Raw genomic sequence first — 17,901 nt, 5'->3', positions numbered from 1 at the left:
ACCTCCCTTATGTTTATTGTATTACTGCAATATATTTTGTTAATGGATTGTGGTTTTAGTGGTCAAATCTTTCACCAAGGAAATCTTGGTGCCCAAACTAGTTAACTAAAAAAATGGTTGATCTAAAGCCTAATTTATTCTCCATAGTATGACAGTGTTGCTTGTCAAAAATAACAGATTTTTAAGCTCTCATGATTAGTTAACTTGAAAATCGGATATTTTCGATCATGCAATGGAGTAAAGATTAAGCGTAAGAATGATCAACTCCCTACTCCTGTCTTTCATTTGAAGTTATAACTGATTGGAATCTCAGTCAGAGGAGAGTTAAATGTAAAAGTGTTATGATTCAAGTCATAAATTGTACATAACTATCTTTGTATGTATACAAATAAATTCTATGCTCTAATAAAACAGTACTCTGGACTCAAATGGGTAAGATTATAACATCTGTATTAATCCACGTAAGTGAGAATAAAAATGAATCCATCACAAAATTATTATTATTATTAGTGTTTATTCCATAAAGATGAAGCATATGCAAATTAGGAGTCACAATTAAATATGATATATACATTAAGTATACCAGTATCTAGCTGCATTAAACACATTTTACCAAGGAAGTGAGTGCAGCAAGACATACTATAGGTATGCTTGTTGTACATCTATATACCGTATGATTTAGCCAGCGGGATTGCTACCAATTCAGGACCCCCCCCCCCCCCCCCCCCCCCTTGCTCCCACCCCCGAAAGAAAAACAAAACAAATCAAACAGATTGATTGGGTGAAAATAGTAGAATGAGTTGTTGAGTGTCTGTGAGAACTTGAGAAGTGTAACTAAACTAACCTTAGCAAGTATATAAGTACATGTTTACAAAAGTGGATAATCTAAGCACTGGTTATTCAAGCTGAAGAGGCACCATGTTTATAATAAAAGGTTACGACCACAGAGACGAATAGGCATTAATCCAGGTTGTTGTTTTTTCCCTGTCATGTATGGCGATTAATTATATCAGTAACACTTGGCTGCATTGTACTTATATTAAAGAGAAAACAGGAATTACACAACTAATGCACACTGGGGAAAAAAAAGAAAAAAAAGAAAAACACAGACAGCAGTTCACATCTTTTGAATGTTTTTTCCCCCCTCAAAATTTCTTTTACGTTTATACTCTGTGAAATGCCTGTACAGTTTATGTAATCAGGCATCTTAACAGTCAAGAGAAAAGAAGAAAAAAAAAGTATATATGTAATACTTCAGAGTCCATTGAATCAAGGAATGCAGCAGAATTTGATTTCACTTGTCTTGAAATTGTAGTGTCATTATACATTATACCTGCAGCAAATAAATTAGAAGTGTCACAAATCTTATGTTGATTTGTCAATTCACAACTTGTTTCAACTGCTTAACGTAAGTGCCATGTCATGGGATGTTGTTGAAAGAGTTTAGTATAGTAAACAAATGCTTATTTTAACATCTACTTCATTTTACCTGACAGTCTGACATTTGAGCCTGTTGTTGCAATACATTTGTATCACTGAAATAGGATCTATAGTATTTTCATGTGGCTGTAATGGTTCCAATACTTCATTGCTCATGGAAGATGTGTAGGCCTCATCCACCATGTGTGTTTTAAATGTTTTCATCCCATCACTTTTTTGAAACGCACAGGAGATTCTTTTTTCCACTATGTTTTAAGAACAGTTCTAAATTAATAACAGAGTATGAATCCTCACTGAAGAAATTATATCTTGCTAATTTTTGTCTTACATTGTGTATGTCTTTGTTACCTTACATTACAACTTGCTGCTATAACATTAAATAAACCTCCAAAACTTGCTGATGCAAAGTTACTTGACGTGGACTTGCTGTGGACACACATTATCATCCATATTGGTCTCACTGGCAGTGATTACACAGTTTATGAAAGCAACATCCTCCTCCTGTTGGATTTAGTGTTTGTAATCTGTATTGAATGTCAGGAGGAGGTTTGATCTTATAGAGAAAGCTGTGTCATTCTCAATTATTTTTTATTATTATTTTATTATTATTCATTCTGGAATCTAATAATCAGCTTTTACCATTTAGGACAATTCTCACAATAGGAATACATACAACATACTGTCAAGAACAACATTATCATCATCAGGTAGAAATAGCATTAGTTAGCAGTGACACAACAATTCATTTCATACGTACAGTATGTGATCAGTTCCATATACGGTATGGAATAAATGTGGGTTATAAGTCAGGTGTAATGTGTAGGAATATGGAATTGTTCTGTGCACACATTCACCTGATGGAGGCTAGTAATCAAAATGTTTTAACATGAACAGTAAAAGCCTGCCTTCCCCCTCACGTTTAAAGTTTAAAGCCTGATTTATAGTTCGCCGCATGACGGTGTAACACCGAAAACAGACGAACGATGGACAAAGTATAAATTAGGCACAGGAGTACCACCCCAAAATGGAAGTTAACTAGCCTTTATACAGTAGCTCTAGCAAATGCAGTACCGAATCATTGGTGGTTATCAACTGAAGGGCTGGTCTTTTCCAAAACTGTGTTTATGTTATGTAAATGCTTCAGATCAGTATGCTTGAGGTATTTGCTTCTGTATATACAGTAATTGGTACAATACAAACATTTTTATGCTGTATTTATGGCTTTCTTATTCATGAAATGCTGAAACTCACCAGAGCTACGTGCAATTTTCAATAAAATGTGAGCAGAAATGTGAATAACTGATGATGTGGAAAGAAGGGAAAAAAATGTCATGCACCTTTTGTTTTGCACTAATGTACCGCCCCATACAGTGTAAAACAATAGAGGTGATGCAGGGTCAACTCTATTAAAAAAAAGGGAAAAAAAGAAAAGAAAGAAAAAACATTCATGTATCCCGTATTGCACAAAGTCTGCACAACTCAATGTATGTTTTAATAATGTCCATTTTAATTCTGATTTGTTTATTGAAATGACTGATTAACATCTGCCAATATCTGTCTGTGGATATATAAAATATGGTATTGTCTCATAAACTCTCTTCATCCCTTAATTTTGCCATTGTCTTTTTTTCCCCTCCTTTCTATGGCCAAAGCATAAATGCAGTGTTCTAGAGCTGGCTTTAATAGTTTTACCAGTAAAATAATGTAAACTTGATTGATAAATGTGCACCAAAAAAGGGCACTTTTTAGTCTTTAACATGACTATCAATGAGCAGACATTGATAATTTAAATAGTGTATCATCATGACGTTGAATGACCCCAACGGGATTTGCAACAAATGATGAATAGATTGGTTTTCAAAAATAACTTAAGACCATGGTCTACCACCCCACCTTGACACAGAGCCAGTCACTTCTGTGGCTCTCAAGGTTGGGTCCAGGGGTAACAGGAAAACTCGACCTAAAACAAACTCGACCACATTCGCACGACCACGCGTTTCCCAACGGGTCTGTGGCCTTAAGCTAGATGCAGAATAGACCAAAATCAAATCTTTGCTTCTGGGGGTCCCTGGAACAAAATATTTTGCGATGGGGGTCTGTGGCCAAATACATATCATTCTGGGGGTCCTTGACATGACAAAGATTGAGAAATTTTTTTCCCCCAGAAAACTGTGCCTATCAGTGGTTAAAAGGACCACAAAATGTGTTTTGGCCGTGGACCCCATCTATGCTCTGTTTCCTCGAAAGTGTTCCACATTGACAATTACAGTATAGTTACAGAACTGTAACTCAGAGTGTACCACTGGACCCTTACATGTCCATTTGTTTCAATTTTTGTACACTATCAAGAGTTATGGGGGTCCTTGAAATTAAAAGGTTTGACAACTAGAAAGATAGAATTTTAGGAAAATTGCAAGTGTGGTTGCTGTGGCGCGAGTCACACTTGCAAATTAATTCCTTCTTGCCATTTACACAGTTCAAGTCAATGGGGGAAAATAATTCACTAATAAATTAATGGCCATAGGCCTATATTATGGATCATCTCTGTGTCAGTCCTTGTCCCTTTTATGCCCATATATGGAGATCCATATAGAGCATCGCAGCGGAAACGGTTTACTGGTCCCACTAAAAAAATCTCCATTTCATTTTACCCATATACTTTTACAAAAATATTTATAACTATTATGATAAGCCTAGAACCAAGCCATCTAGGATTGTGGTGAATCATGACCATGTGAAAACATATTTTAATATTAACTCTTATTGTGCCGATCCCGAACAAGTTTGGCTTTATTTCAATCCAATACAATTTTTTTTTAAATTATTTTACTTACCCTGAGCTGCTTGTAGAGCCGTGGGTGGTCCTGGCTCGTCCTACGCTTTCCAGCGAGCCATTTTACATGGTCCGACGATATATTCCATTAAAAATGGTTTAAAATACATTTTTGAGCCCCCCAATGTTCACCGAATGTTCGGCGCCGCCGGCGGTACGACGTCCAGTGTGGCGATCCCGAATTAATGCGGCTTTTTTAATGAAATGAATAAAATGATCCGAGGCCTACTGAAGCCCCGGCCTAAATTTTCCATCCAGTGACCGAGGTCCGGCCGCCCCCCGGCCGGACCTCGGACCTCGGACCGTAAACGAGTAACGCCGCCGCGAATCGCCGCCGAATCCAATGCAAACCCACATCTTTGAAGGTCATTTTCTCTGGATTGTGTTTTTAGGGAGGCGGCGCGAGGTTTATTTACGGCGAAATCGCCGAAAAATGATCTTTTAAATGAGAAAAAGCTAATAGCTATTTTGTAGCCATTTTCATCCGGGACCTTTTCATGACGTGCACAAACGTGAGCACGCGCGTCACACTCATCGTGAGTCCCCGGATGCTAATGCGCTCGCCTATGGGATATACCCTGGCATTCTTTGGCGCCCTCTAGGGGCTGGCACTGGAAGGGTTAAATTATTTGATATACTAGGCTACATTTAATAACTACCCTTTGTTTAGCGATTTTCAAAATGTTATTTTCAAAGAAAAGGTTTTATGGTCATGATTCACTGCAATCCTGGATAGCTTGGTTCTAGGCTTAACATAATTGTTATAAATATTTTCGTGAAAGTCTGTGAAAGGGATATGTTTTAGTGGGAGCAGTAAACCACGCCCACTGCGATGCACGCCCATATCTTGGAATGCCCATATGGACATAATGGTTGAATCTGCATTTTCCCATTCAAGACAATGGAGAAAATTAATTCACTAAATAAATTCCTCATGTGGTGGTCTATGACGTCAGACATCTATGATGTCAGTCATCTCCATATTTGGGTTTAAAGGAGTAGTTCACCACTTTTCAACCTGTCTTCATATAATAGGTCCTCACTAATGTTCATAATAAAATAGCACAATTTTTTTCTATTCAGTCTGGGACTCATAGGGGAGCTGTCAAATCCTTCCTACCGGTGACATCATCGTTTGACAAAACAAAATTAAATAATATTTTTGAAAAAATATATATTTTTTAATCACGAGAACAATGGCTTCCACTTTAACATTGCAACTTTTTCAGGAATAGAAAGCCTGCAGTTTCTATTAGCTTGCATTTCCCATTGATGATGTCACCGGTAGGAAGGATTTGACCCACCCACAGCTCTCCTATGAGACCCAAACTGAGTAGAAAAGAATTGTGATATTTTATCATGAACATTAGTGAGGACCTATTATATGAAGATAGGTTGAAAAGTGGTGGAGTGCCCCTTTAAGTTTATTTTTTGCATTTTCCCATTCAAGTCAATGGAGAAAAAATAATTAACTTATAATTAATAAAAAGCCAGTCTATTGGCCCAAGTGCCTGCCAGCAAAGTACAGTTTATCTGTAAAGAATAAAGTCGGACAAGTAGTCTGGTTGTCCCGGTTGTCCTGTTAGGGAAGTCGACCCTGTGGCATGGATCACTGACTACCTTTCAGAAAGACCACAGTTTGTGAGATTGCAGAACTGTCGGTCTGATGTGCTGGTGAGCAACACGGGGGCCCATCAAGGAACTGTGCTCTCACCCTTCCTGTTCACTCTCTATACATCGGACTTCCGCTTCAATTCCAAGACCTGTCATCTGCAGAAGTTCTCAGATGATACCGTGGTGGTCAGCAAGATCTCGGGTGACAACATGGCTGAGCACGATGGTGTGGTGAGAGACTTTGTGCAGTGGAGCGAGGCTAACCATCTCAAGCTCAACGCTAGCAAGACCAAGGAGATGGTGGTGGACTTCCGTACTTCCAAGAGAGTCCCCCCGGTGCCAAGCACCATTAACGGAGAGGTGGTTGAGCTCGTGGATAACTACAAATTCCTCGGAGTACACCTGAATAGTTCACTGGACTGGTCGGACAATGCGCAGGCGATTCACAGCAAGGGAAACAGCAGGCTGTTCCTCCTGAGAAGACTGAGATCGTTTGGTGTGTGCAAGAGGATGTTACAGATGTTCTACCAGTCTGTCATGGCAAGTGTCCTCTTTTTTGGTATAACATGCTGGGGTGGCAACAACAGAGCAGGTGACACGTTTAACCTGAACAGACTGGTGAGGAAAGCAGGCTCTGTTGTTGGGTCCTCTCTGCAGGGGGTGGAGGAAGTAACCAGGGTGCGTACAGCGAGGAAGCTAGATTCCATTTTGGAGAACTCCTCTCACGCCCTACATCTGGAGATCACCAGTTGCTGGAGTAAGAGAGGAAACGACCGCTTTGCCTACCCAGGACGGCGATGTGAGAGACTAGGAAAATCTTTTGTACCGGCCGCCCTTAAGCTGTACAACGAGACACATAACGGACGATTGAAAAGGACTTCCTTCCTAACCTAGACTGACGGAACTATTGCTGTATTGACTTTGACCCCTAAGGACCTTCCAGGGAGAGTGCTCATGTGCGTCTTGCGGTGACACGCTCCCTAGTTTTTCTTCTTCTCTGAGCTGCTTTTTTGTTTGTTTTTTCGCACTGATTTTTGACTTTGCACTATTAGGTTGTGTTGGTAGTTTCTGAGTATTCTGCTTTGTTTAACAATGTCAGTGAGATACTTGTTGCACTAACTAGCATTGACTGTCTCTTTTTGTAAGACACTTTATGTATTACTTATATATTATCCGCCCCCTCTATTGATGCACCTTCTCTTTATTGGTAGCCTACTGTGCTGTTCTTTTTTCCCCCCTCTTATCTATCTTTTTTTCTTACTTCTCTGTAACTTTGTAAATACTGTATACTGCTATGCTACAACTGGACAACTGAATTTCCCCCTTGTGATAATAAAGGTATCTATCTATCTATCTGACCCAGGAAGGACAGTTGACGGTTGTTCATTTTACATCCACTAGATAGAGCCAGAGATCACCTTAAAACCATGTAGCGTGATTATTCATACGCACATTTACAACCTTTCCACACTTGTGTGTTGTAACTTGTAACCCTCCTCTCGAAAACTGAACTGTGCTAGACGCCACAGCTGAGACCAGACGGTTCCATTCGGAACCAAAGTGGACCAGGCCACCGCAGCCAGCCACACAGGGTCCAAGCAGCAGTGTGTGATAGTCTGTCTTCTGTTGCTGTGCAGGTTGGCATTTGTCTGAGAGTTTGTCGTTGGACGACTTTTCTAGCTTACCTTAAAAAAAGATGGCCAGCTGGGGCAGGGCTGCTGCTGCTGTCTTGCGAAACTTTGTGAGGAGGCCTCCTCGGGCTCTGGTAGGAGTCGTGGGTCCGCGCCGTGGCGGACTGGGTCTGGGTGGTCCGCAGGGTGTTGTGCTGGTGGGCTCACTGGTCGGAACCGGACTGGTGTATTATTATCATCATCAGAATGCAAACAGGACGGCGCTCTCCTTCACCGTCCATGCAGAGGAGGAACAGAAAGTAAGTTGATGTTACTTAGCTCAGCTGCTACGAGTGGTGGGAAAAGTACTACATCTTTTGACTTTTGAAGTAAAGGTATCAATACTGCAATGTGTAAATACTCTGTTACAAGTAAAAGTCCGGAATTCTATATTTAGTCCAAAGGTATTGGCATCAAAATGTACTTATAGTAACAAAAAGTAAAAGTAGGCTACTCATTATGCAGAATGTCCCATTTCAAGTTGTCAAATCGTTTGAAAATAGCAGATCTACAAGCATCGTGTGAGCTTGAAGATCTGCTATTTACAAAAGGCCGAAATATATAAATGTAGTGGATTAAAAGTACAACACTTGCCTCTGAGATGTAGTGGAGAAGCAAACGTATTTGAAATTGGAAATACTCAAGTAAAGTACCTCAGAATTGTACACTACAGTGGTTAAGTAAAAGTACTTTACTATCTACCACTGCTCAGCTGCTACTGCTAGTGACCATGATGTGCCATTATATTGTGTAATGTTGACATTCTCGTGTTGTGGTGATATCTGTGACTACGATAAACTACGATTGTATATCTGCGATAAATGCTCAGTTTACAGAGAAAGAGGGCGTGAACGTACTGTGTTTACATGCCTTCTCTAGTACGCGCACGTTTGATGCGTGCGACACGCACACGTCACGCACGCCCTGACTGAATTTGTGTGTTATGAACCTATGGTTATGAAAGTTCATATTTCCACCTAAAATATGAAATTTTATGACAAACCAAAATAATCTAGAAATATTTTTGAAAGTTTCATTATTTTTAGATTAGCTAATGGCAGCATGCAGCAGCACAGAAAATGACATAGTGAGTCAGCCAAGACTGTCAGAGATGTCTCTTGTTGATCCTGACATGTAATGTTGCTTATCTCTGACAGTTAAGGCCATTAAGCTTCCCCATAATGATATTTGGAATTTCCTGTTCGTCGCCCACCTTAATTTTTGTTTATTTGTTTGTGCAAAGATTACCATTTTCCCAGACTGTTTTGGTGTCCACTGATCTTGTATTCCATGCTTTGTGTTCTTTCAGGATGCTGCAGTGCCCCAGCTGTCTGCTAGAAGGATTCGTTTCAACCAGTTTGCATCAATGACATATGAAGAGGAGCCATACATGACGCCACGGGACTTCCTCTTCTCAGTGATGCTGGAGGATGTTGACCGTAAGAAACAATATGGCTCTGTTAGTCGGCGTTTATACTTCTTCGAACAACCGCTAGTCGGTTTATACTTCTTCGAACAACCGCTTCACTTGTTGAAAACAGCAGATTTTCTGCAAATGACAAAGAACCAATTAAATATTAGACCAGTCACAAGTGGCGTTTCCATAAAGCCTCTTAATGCGCATTGAGGCTTATTCGCTTAATTTTCTTTATGGAAACACTTCAAAATTCGAATAAATCCATTATCCGCAAAAACCTTTATCCGCTTGGAGGAGGTGGATTTTGAGGCTTTATCGAATAAACTAAATGCGCATTTGTGAATGGAAACGGGTCAGACAATAAATGCGAATACATTATGACGTTCTGGGTCCATATCGTCCTCCAACACTTTCCCCTGCCGCTTAACGTCCATTGTATAGCGTTAGCCCACAAAACAAACCGGTTGTTTGTTACACACGGAGCGGCACGGACCGTGTGTAAATTCCTCCCGTTTTCACCTCCCGGAGTCAAGCCATCCGTGGCTAACCCTTCCTCATCACACGGTGTTGGTGTTGCGTGCCAAAAGTGGCTGATCTACAAGCTCACAGCAGCTCGCATCCGTGTCTCCGCGCCACGTTGTGAGCTTGCAGATCGGCCACCTTCCAGAGGACGCTGAAACTTGCAGGATGAATTTGCACTGTGCAGCGATCAAGTCACAGCAGTCATGCAGTGCTCATGCACGTCTCGGTTCGGTCTGAAAAAATCAGCCCGATCAACTCCTGCGACCGTCGCTAATTCGAATGACACCCGCAAATGGAAACATTCGCTTTGTCTTAATGCGAATTTCTGATAATTCGCTTCCTAATTTCGAATAAGCTTATGGAAACATGGTTACAGTTTCCATCTCATTCGTACCAACTATATCCAGCTCCCTTGAGACTGAGGTAACCTGTCAACTATGCTGCTACTAACAGATCAAATTGTTAGCCTATTTGAGTAAATGAGTTGGCCTAGCAGCATAAGCCTCTGGGAGACTTGTTTCAATAACGAATATATAGTTTTAAGTTGTTGAATTAGTGGAATAAACTTAATTTCCCAAATTGATTAATTTTCTAAAATGCCAGCAGGAAGTGCAAGGCTGTTCCCACATAATAGAGGGAACACAGAAAAAAACATTACTAGACAGAACATTTTGTTTTTCTAGACCAGATCAGGTTATAGTCTCGTTTGTAATTGTATTTTTTGCTTTTCTCTCATTTACTGTAGGAAAGCTGCTGAAGAAAGATTTAACTAAAAAGGTGCGTATTTACATTGAGTGTGAAACATTGAATTTAAACTGCGCAAGAGCAGCAGTCTTCAATTTAAATGTGTCTGTTCCTTGTGGGTATATGTGCAGGATGTTGATGAAATGTTGACTGTTGCCTCACGAGCACAACCTGGCGTGGATCTGTTCAGAAACATTGGAGACAATGGTAAGAGCAACCATAAAATACCAGTGGGGAACTGCTGTCGTGTCAAGTATGTTTTCTGTGTATATTGTATATGCAACACATGTACGTGTATGCTGTTATCCACTATATCTTAACTTCAATAGCATTAGCTCCATTTGGAAATTATTCTGAATTGAAATAAGGCTGTTTGTTCAGTACTCTGGTGGTTGACTCAACATGACACCTCAATGAACGCACAATGGCTGCGTTTACATGGGCAGGTATATTCCACTTGTATTCAGAATGAATGCTCACTCAGAATAAAAATGCTCATGTAAACACCTCAGAATGTAATAGAATATTCCATTCCATTCCGATTGAATTTTCATTCAGGTTTGGAGGGGTGGTACTGGTATATACCGTTTGAATCAGAATATACTTTTATTCAGCTTCCATGTAAACAGTTGGGTATGAATCTCTGTTTGGAATGAGTTCATTCTGAATGAATAAATATTGTCCGATGTCCATGTAACCATAGCCAATGTGCAAGCAAGACCAGGCAGTTATCAAGAAATCATTAAATCGTTCTACTAATTATCAGATGGATTGTAGCATTTTTCTTCCAGATTAGTCATGAAAAAACCTTGCTAGTTTTTGTTAATCAGTACAATAATTGACCCTATTTGTATTAGCAGCATTGCATCCTTTGCCATGGCACTAAAACAGTAGCACGTGTACATTGCGATGTCAATGCTGTAGGTTGTGCAGCCATTTAATATATTGTCTCTTTCAGGTTTGATATCCTATACAGAGTACCTGTTCCTGCTGACTATTCTGACCAGTAAGTTTTTGAATATTGCATGTTCTACGATACAGTTTGCCTAGGAGGTTACATTTAACCACTTAAAACAGGAATGGAAACAATTTCAGTGGACTTGTTTCTGTTGTGGTTCTTTTCTAAGCTCCTTCCTTAGCTGAACATAGCCAGCTACTGTATATTGGTAGAATGTCCCCAGAATAGGGATGCTAGGGTTCATACACTTCCCTGTGTAGTGGGGATAAAACCTCTTGTTGTCAACTTTATTTGGGGTTTTGTCTATTGAAAGCATGGTGTGACTCAAAGGTGCAGTAGCATATCTGTCTTTTGTTAGAAATATACAGGACGTTGCATTTTGTTGCACTTTCATTCTTCAACATGGCTTTGCTTTCTGTCATGGGACTGCTACTCTCTTTGGACCAGCATGGTGTGTATGTGTACTGTTATGAAACATTGTGCAGCAGAAACCTTGTAACAGATATAATGCATTGCTCTTTCAGAGCCAAACACTGGATTTCATATAGCTTTCAAAATGCTTGACATTGATGGCAATGAGCAGGTGGACAGAAAGGAGTTTTTAACGGTAAGCATTGTTATTTGGAGCTCAAATGTGACTTATATTGGCATAATTATACAATTGTATTGACTGAGTTTCGTTTATATATTTCAGTACCGAACCTTTGAACAGACATGAGAACAACAGAACATATTGCTCAGTTTATTGCTAAATGCTATAGTAAATACAATCAAATTTTCTTTGAGTATCTGTAACTATGCACATTTAAATTGTAAAATATTACTACCTTTAATGCGGCCACAAGTACTGATGCTACCATATTTGTAAGTATGGACCGATGGTGTCAACGCCACCTGGAAGGTGAGGGAAACTTGTGCAGTACTGCTAGTTGCCCATATCTGTTTTATTATTAGCCATGTCTTTGCATCTTTCCTGTCTCAATTAGATTGGCAAATTATATGCACTATATTGGATGTTTGCATTGGTTTAAAAGTAACAACTCACACATGACCAATACTGTGGATCCATATCTTGTGCATATATTTCACCAGGAGTGGCCATCTGACGGTTATGTCTGTGTGGGTTTTGCCTTGATTATTCTTGGCTACTTTTAAATAGACTGCATGTCAGCTCTTTATGGACAACTTGTCCCATCATTGTGATCTGGCTTTGTTCGCAAGCTTAACCACTATAGCCCTATATGCTTTGTCGTATGACACAAACAGAAATAACTTGTCTACAAGCTCACATGTGTTTGTTGCAATGTTAGCTTGTACATCTGCTATATATTTTAACGTTTAAAAAAATATTTCAGATTATTTGCCCAAAATAGGGTTAATGTGGTTAAATGCATCTGGTGTATAAAGATTGCCGCTGCATGCATTACCATGTCTTCCAGTTTTTCTAGTTTAAATCAATATACCATATTAGTTGATCATTCCAAATTATTCTCCATTTCTGTCAACATTGACTGTAATAATTCTCTAAGTGGTATGCAAGGTAAGCATTTTCTTAAGAATTGAGCTGTAATATTTTAAAGAAATTCACAACTGACAATAATAATTGTATGATTTCCCTTGTTGATTCTTTCTTCTTTTTTTAAACTGAAGCTCAAGAAAATCATTGGAAAAAGAAAGGACAAAGTTCCTAAGGACAACCCCACAGATGTACGTAAACATGGTGACATTTTATGAGCATATGAACATACTAATAACACATGGAACATACTGTAGTTCATTTGTGATCCCTTTCCTGAATGTTGACAGTGGCAGCAGAGTGTAAGGCCTAGGCACTGTAGCCGTTAACATGGTGAAAAATAAGGATGAATGATGAGATTTAGAATAACTGGTACAAGATAAATTGCAATGTTCAATCTCTCCTATTGCAGAAACCTGCTGATGAGGGGGATGGCGTGAACACTACTCTACAAGCCTTCTTTTTTGGGAGGAGTGGGGAACAAAAGTTGCAGTATAAGGAATTCCGCAGGTAAAAGGGGTTGTCTTCTGTTACTTGCCGTTATTGTCTAGCCATACATTGTAGAAATGTATGTAGGTATGCCCATGTGATGACCACGGATATCCATCCATCCATTGCCGTGGATGGATGGATAAAAGCATAAACATAAAAAGCTTGACGCCTCCTCCGGCTCTGGGGCGTTGGTAAAAGAGGACTGGCAAGCTTCTGGAATTCTGAAGGACGCTTCCTTGTGTGTCACATAATGGGATGCTCGGTAGTAGCCTGGCGGTGCCAGCCATCTGGTTTACCAGGCTAGCTCGGTAGGTAGGCCAATCAGATGCGGGACTATTATGACACAACATCATTCAAATGTTACAAAGACTTACACTGGGGGTCCTTTAAATTCAAACGGTTTAGAATCACTGCTATACAGTAGCAGCACCAGTATAGTATGTACTGTATATTATTACCATTTCACTTCTTTAGGTTCATGGAGGACCTGCAGTCTGAAGTACATGAGATGGAGTTCCGCCGGTTTTCTAAGGGCATGGACACCATGCGAAGGGAGGACTTTGCCGAGTGGCTGCTGTACTACACCAATGAGGAAGACAACGAGGCCTACTGGGAGAACATGAGGAAGAAGATCCCTGCTGGTCAGGTACTAGGGATGGGACGATATGAAAATGTCATATCACGATTATTGTGACAAAAGAAATCGTGATTTACGATAATCAAAATCCATTATCCTGGGGCGGAACATTTGCCAAAAAATCGCGATGCGTTGTGAGCTTGTAGATCAGCTATTTTTTGGCAAAGACATTTGATAGAGTGAAAAAAAGACCTACATTGGTAAAAGTACCTTTGGTAAAAGTACCTTTTACCAATATAGAGGGTTTAAGTGTACCAGATATGCCGCTCGGCAAATAAAAGCTGAATTGATCCCAGTGCTTGATGGAGGACGATATCACGATTAATTAAATCTCCAAGATACAATTATCGTGAGTGTTTTCTTATTGCGATAAACGATAATATTGCGTATCGTCCCATCCCTATCAGGTACAAGGACAAAAATGATTGCAGCAGTGGCTCCATACCCTTTTTCCTTGGAGCCCCGCCTTACATCAGACAAAAGCTGAGATCCCCACACGTGTGTTCATGCGCGCATGGATCCACATATGTGGATGCTGTTGTTGACCATTTCTTACTTTGTTATGACATGACCAAAATAGGGAATGCCAGATTGAACAAGGATGAAAGCAAGTTATATTTTTGTGCAACATGTTTAAAATGTTGGACTACCTCCAAACTGACATGGCCTCATGCCCCCCAGTGCCCCCACCACCACCATGATCTTTGCCCCCACCCCCAAAGAGCTGATGTCCATCTGAAAAAATGGATAGTAGGACCAGAATTGAGTCTGATCTAGTATTGACTATTGACCATATTATTCATGTGGTAGCCATTTTGCTGTTGTATCATTGTCAGTAGGGGGGGGGGGGGGCCTCAACCCATCAGCGTGGGGTTTACCAGCCCTGAGTATGACAAGAAGAATATACTGTAACGCTTGCCCTGGGAATTTGATCAATCAAAGCATGACATATTACCACATTAGTTTTGTATATGTAATGCAGCTTTGTATCTGGGTACATATTCAAGCACATATGTGGCTTTATTACGTGGAATCAGTACTACAACGAACATGTTATCAAGAACAGAAATATAATGAACAATATAGCATGATTACACGTAACCCCAAAGTGAAGTGACACATTTTCTCTTCTAGAGCATCACATTTGAGGAGTTCAAAGCATTCTGCCTCTTCACCAACAATCTGGAGGATTTTGCCTTCTCAATCAAAATGATCAGTCAGGCCAATCGTCCCATTGGAATGGGTAAGGCTTGATTTATAAAAAAAGAAACAATCTACAACCGTTGAGAGCTTACAGATCAGCTAGTGCACCACGCCAATGCAAAACCAATTATTAATCAGTTGTATGGTTCTCCCAACATTTGCATCTTGACGTAAATGAATGGAAAATGTCTAGGTATTTTCCTCATCACTTGCATTTCCTTCTGTTTTATGCAGCCAAGTTTAAGCGAGCTGTGAAGATTGCAACAGGGAATGACCTGTCAAACAATGTGTTGGACACAGTATTTAAGATCTTTGACATGGATGGAGACGATTGCTTGAGTCATAAGGAGTTCATCAATGTGATGGAAGACAGGGTACTACGGGGCCTCAAGGTAAACACGTTGAACTTGTATAAACTGTAATATAATGTTATATTTTTGTTAGAATTGTAGGTGTAGTCTGTATCTAAGAACGATAGAAACCACCTCTACAATCCACCTAGGTTATTTTATTTTCCAGACGTGATTGCAGCAGCTATTGTACAGTATGTAATAAAACATGTGAATTGTGTCATACCTGCAGGTGCACCCCCAAGCTGGCCTCTCTGGCTACTGGAAGTGTGTGAAGAGAGAAATGCTGAAGGGTGCCCAAGAGGCTCTGCGGGAAACGGGAAGCCCCTTCTGAGGCTAATAGATGAAAAAATAGCATCCCTACTCAAATTTCATGTGAACTACAGACGGGTGACAAACTAAAGGAAAAACGTGAATTCTAACGGGGGAGAAACATGGCATGTATCTGCTTCCATACAGGTGTGCTGCATGATGCTATTAAGCTATCATGCACTGTGGCATGTATACAAATGCTGAACAGGCCATTGAACAGTCACTGAACAGAGGTTGAATGGGCACATTAAAGTAGGATGCTTAAGCATTAATGCGATATGTAAAGAAAAACAGAATAGCATCTCTTCTTTAGGAGGCTAAGAATGTCAATATACTGTTGAAGACTGTTAAGAACCGTCTGTCCACTACTACTTGTACATGGATGGATGATATAGGGGTCTACACGGATGTGGAAAAATGTGATCTTGCCAGATGAGTCATCCTTCTCCTCAGGTAGACAAGTGCATCAGTGGTGTACACATGCACACACCTCATTGCTTGACCTCTACAGTGATGGGGTTGGGAAGTTCTTATGCTGTGTGTATGTGTGTGTATGTGGGGGGGGGGGGTCTGGCATAGCTTGATCCACTTGTCCACTTAGAAGGGTCATTACAAATCAATACAAAATTGAGTGATCCCCTTTTTCCTGATATATACATTTCTATACAGGATGATAATGCAGCCCACCATTCACAGGACACGTGGCGTGGATACTGAGTACTTTAGGTTACACTTAGCCAGTTGTAACATTGGGAGATTTACTGTTATGCTGATGCTAGACAGCACTCTCCACCAGGGAATGCTGTATTCAAATGTTCCATCCCTCCAGTAGAGTTCCAGAGACTTTTATAGTCATGCCATGGCTTGTTGAAGACGTTCTGGTGACTCATGGTGACCCAACACCTTACTGAGACACTGTTAGTTGGTCTTTTATTTGTCACCCATCTGTATAACCAGGGATTAAACCACATTATGTACAGATGTTTACAAAACATGTTGAGAATATGCATATATTGTGCTGCAAGTAAAATGTCTTTGGGTGTGGGTTTTGTTTACATTTTTTATGTGATATTTGTTGGTGTCGCTTGTTCCAGTCATGCATTTTATATTAAGTCTGTCATTGCTTTCATAATTGTTGCACTATGCAAACATTTTACTACTCTCCTGCAGTGTGTTTACACAACTGGTTAACTGTGGTATGGGGCTAAGATAAATAAAATGTGGAATCCAAATAACTAGCCTGCTGGAAAGTCATTTGAGATTAATACACTAAAATCAGAGTTCATTTGAACACTCGTAAAGGCAAATGGATAAATTGCCCCCCTTAAACCATTTCAGCAAAATGAGACAAGCACCATAACTATTGTCATTTATTATAGTCGAGTATGTGGATTAACCATTGACAATTGTGGTGCTAATTATCTTACCATATATAGAATCCAAAGTAAATATTTAACTAAAACAACAAGTGTGATAGATGAAGACATTAGTGACTGATGCCAAGGTTATCAGTGAATACAGCATACACAGCTACAATACACTAAAATTACATGAGCATGAAGCCATCTTTGGTCTTCTTATCACTTACTATAAACAAATACATATACATTTGTATTGTATCAAAAATAAAAAGAATTACAGAGCCATTGAAAGTAAATTCACATTTTTGACATACAATTATGTAATAAAGAGCATATACCTAAGAGACGTTTGTGATTACATTGTCAAACCTTGGCTTTAAGGACCTAATGGTTTTGTCATTTTGGACATTCACTTATTTTTCCGTTTGAATAATTGTGATTCTGTCAAACCATATACAATTAATATTGGTGTTATTCACCTGAAGAATGCACATTATGCAACCTTTTCTTTAATGGAAACAATGAAAAACAGATTGTCATTCTCAAAACACAGATGTGCTTTCAATCCACAGAGGCCTCATGAAACGCCTATGTTTGATGCATTGGACATGGTGGTATTTCTATGGGAGGCAGTACAGTCTTAAGTACGAGCTTAAATGTGAGCCAGGCCCAAACCAATAGACGGGTATCCATGGCTATCCTTGGACTGTGCTCAGCTGTGAACTGACGTGAGGTTGCAGTGACGCAAGGAAGCTCTCATCAGTGTGGACCTCTACATGAGTGTCAGACAAAAGGCAGCATGTACAGTCATTGTCAAAGTAATTTTGTTGAC

General features: G+C 39.8%; 1 protein-coding gene across 1 annotated transcript; it reads left to right on the top strand.

Annotated features, from left to right (window-relative positions):
• Positions 1–7,373: 7,373 nt before the first annotated feature.
• On the top strand, positions 7,374–17,265 carry LOC308304217 (calcium uptake protein 2, mitochondrial-like). Its single transcript, XM_080748781.1, has 12 exons — positions 7,374–7,817; positions 8,867–8,996; positions 10,242–10,273; positions 10,372–10,447; positions 11,199–11,246; positions 11,723–11,805; positions 12,849–12,905; positions 13,127–13,224; positions 13,681–13,852; positions 14,978–15,086; positions 15,281–15,438; positions 15,629–17,265. The coding sequence occupies exons 1-12, from the start codon at positions 7,584–7,586 to the stop codon at positions 15,728–15,730; spliced, it is 1,299 nt and encodes a 432-aa protein (XP_080604907.1). The 5' UTR covers positions 7,374–7,583; the 3' UTR covers positions 15,731–17,265.
• Positions 17,266–17,901: the final 636 nt, after the last annotated feature.

The sequence above is a fragment of the Nannobrachium achirus genome (assembly GCF_963921795.1).
Source record: "Nannobrachium achirus genome assembly, chromosome: 19".
In the NCBI taxonomy this organism is placed as follows: domain Eukaryota; kingdom Metazoa; phylum Chordata; class Actinopteri; order Myctophiformes; family Myctophidae; genus Nannobrachium; species Nannobrachium achirus.
Note: the sequence above shows the minus strand (reverse complement) of the source record. Positions and strands in the feature narration are given on the sequence as shown.